General features: G+C 31.4%; 1 protein-coding gene across 1 annotated transcript; it reads left to right on the top strand.

Moving 5' to 3' along the window:
- Window positions 1-1,434: 1,434 nt before the first annotated feature.
- LOC142625970 (pectinesterase inhibitor-like) lies at window positions 1,435-1,962 on the top strand. Its single transcript, XM_075799731.1, has one exon. It carries the CDS (start codon window positions 1,435-1,437, stop codon window positions 1,960-1,962), a length of 528 nt encoding a protein of 175 aa, XP_075655846.1.
- The last annotated feature ends 888 nt before the right edge of the window (window positions 1,963-2,850 follow it).

The raw sequence follows: 2,850 nt of genomic DNA on the forward strand, positions 1-2,850 counted from the left end.
ACTATGGCCGCGTTTTGAAAACACGGCTATAAGCCCTGTAGCGTTTTTTGAATTTTTCTATAGCCACGTTTTAAAAACGCGGCTATAGACTTTTTTTTTTTTTTTTTTTAAATCTGTACACATTCAGATGCAGCAACAAACGCTGCTATAAATTATAGAAACGCTACTATAAAAAACCTGTCACATACACAATTCCAACTTCTTATTCCTGTAAAATTCCAACACATGCAACAAAATTATCAACCTTCAAGGAAAATGCAATTGAATACAGCCAAAAAGTTGCAATAAGCATCAACATATGATTTTACTTAATGTGTCACATATATGTATTTGTTTGGTTGATTTTTTTTATTAAAAAAAAAACCACATATATTCTACTTAATTTTTTTTTATTCAAAAACATTTCCGTGATTCCTTCATTTATGATTAATCTATATGTTTGTTTGATTTTTTTTTTTAAAAACAATATACCATACTTATCTTCTTCTTTTTTTCTCTCTCTCAAAAAAAAAAAATACTTAATCTTTTTTTTTTTCTTACCATACGGATCTTTTCTTTTCTTTTTTTGAATCAATATTCGATTTTATCTAACCATCTATTAGGAAGGTGACATGCGGATCTTTTCTTTTCTTTTCTTTTTTTGGAAACAATAATTGATTTTATTTAAGAGAAATGATATGTCCACAACATTTTTACAACAAATCCTAAGTGGCAGGATGTTACTGGTTGTTATTGTTGGGGCAAAAAAGTAATCTTAGTGTTAGGTTCAAATTTGAACCAATAACAACTAACCACCTATGATTTGTTGTAAAAATATTGTAAAAATGTTGTGGACATAGCACCTCTCTTTATTTAACCATCTATTTAGAAGGGGACAAACTAATTTTTTAGGGAATATTTAATGCCTATATTTAAGGAGTTTATTTGGGAGGTTAAGGGGGGCGGTTCCCCTTTTGTTCCGCCCGCACTGCAAGACATGATTATAATACAAATATTTTTGCTATACAAATAAGTATGTGTAGTGCAAGACAAGAAAAATAGGCATATCCTATCCAAAAAAGAAAAAGACAAGAAAAGTGAGCCCATTGAAACTTTTATTTTTTATTTTTTTAGGTTGAGAAACTAAACCATGCCAACCTTATTTAACAAATAACAAGAAAATAAAAGGGTGCGATCATACCAACACTAATGCACCAATCTCATTAAAACAACAAGAAAAGAAATACTCCATCTCTATCCATCTAGGCAACAACAGATCCAGGAAACGTTCCAATTAATATGTGATACTTATGATATTAATACAGTTGTCAAGTGCGTGGATGGCGTGAGGCCTTTTATAATCGAACGTAATATAGCTTTCCAAAAGCATTCAGTTTATTTCTTTCATTATATATAAAGCCCTTTGTAAACTATTACTACTACTACTAATACTACATGGATTTCCAAGGCCATCATCTTCTTGTAGCTTTAACCTTTTCCTTGCTCTTCTTGTTTTTCCATTCTCCATTACCAACAAATGCATCAACTAATAAATTAGTTGAAAGTGTTTGCAAAAAAACTATAAACAATGGCCACTGCATAAATGCTTTGGAATCTGATTCTCGAACTGCAACGACATCCGAATTGAAAGATCTTGCAAAAATTGCTCTTCAAATGGCTGTAGCCAATTCAACCAAAAGCAAAGCTTACATTGATGATCTGCTCAACAAAAACCACACTGAACCCATTAAACAATGCTCTTTTTGGTACGGCGCAGTGGTTGGATCATTCCGAAGTGCACTTGGAGAATTAGACGTGGATGCTTTGACTGCCAACTATGATGCTAAAGTCGCTGCCGACGGTGCCAATATTTGTGAGAATGCGTTGGCCTCTGCTGGGGTTCAAGTTCCATCCATTTCCACTAGAAACAACTACGTGAGGTTGTACAGTAGCATTGGGTTTGAGGTTACAAATGATCTTTAGTTATTACGAAGCCCTTTATAAGGTGCTTACGTACGTGATGCAGTGCAATGCAATCAAATAAGTGTGCGTTTGGAAGAGTTTGGTTGAAAATTAAAATGTTTTACTTTTTGCTTTTCATCTTAGCATTTTTCCTTTTATATGATTCAGACTGCACTAGCCCATGATGTATTGAATTTATTTTACAACTTTCTTATGTAGAAACAAAAAAATCTCTTGAAATTTTCCTAAACCAAAACCTTATGAAAATTAAAATTTCCTTTTTTGTTATGTTTTTCTCTATTAAACATTGATTTTAAATGTTTTGGTTTTGGTATGAATTTTGCTAAACTTGATTGCCAACATGCAAATCAAACCTAGTTAATGAGAATCGAGCAATCTAAATATATTCTAACAATTTAAACTTATCCTAATAGGTATTATATATGCTAATTTTTTTTATACCAAAAGTGAAGTTTTAATTAGTTCAATTGCTTTTTTGGATAACTTTGATTTTTTTTTTTTTTTTACATTGAATTAATTATTATTTTTAATTAAAGGAGGAATAAAAAATTCATACTTTTATCAACATGTTTAGTAAATTAATAGGGAATAAATATTTTGTTGGGTGGAGTTGGCGAGATTTGCTTTGTCTTAGAGCTCACCGTATGTTAGTCTCCTATAAGAAAATTTTGAAATCAAGTGAAAGAATCTTCTTTTTTTTTTAAATAAAATTCCATTTTTATTGAAAGAGGAAAAGACTAACAAAGACAGTCATCTGCCGTATGAAGCTCTAAGAGAATTTCAGGCACGCTGTGATGATGAAAGCAAAAGATATATACATCCTAGCTGCTTGATGAGCAGCAAGGTTACAAAGCCTACTAGTCCAGCGAAAGGAACAAGAAACAAACA

The sequence above is a fragment of the Castanea sativa genome, chromosome 1 (genome assembly GCF_040712315.1).
Source record: "Castanea sativa cultivar Marrone di Chiusa Pesio chromosome 1, ASM4071231v1".
Classification (NCBI taxonomy): domain Eukaryota; kingdom Viridiplantae; phylum Streptophyta; class Magnoliopsida; order Fagales; family Fagaceae; genus Castanea; species Castanea sativa.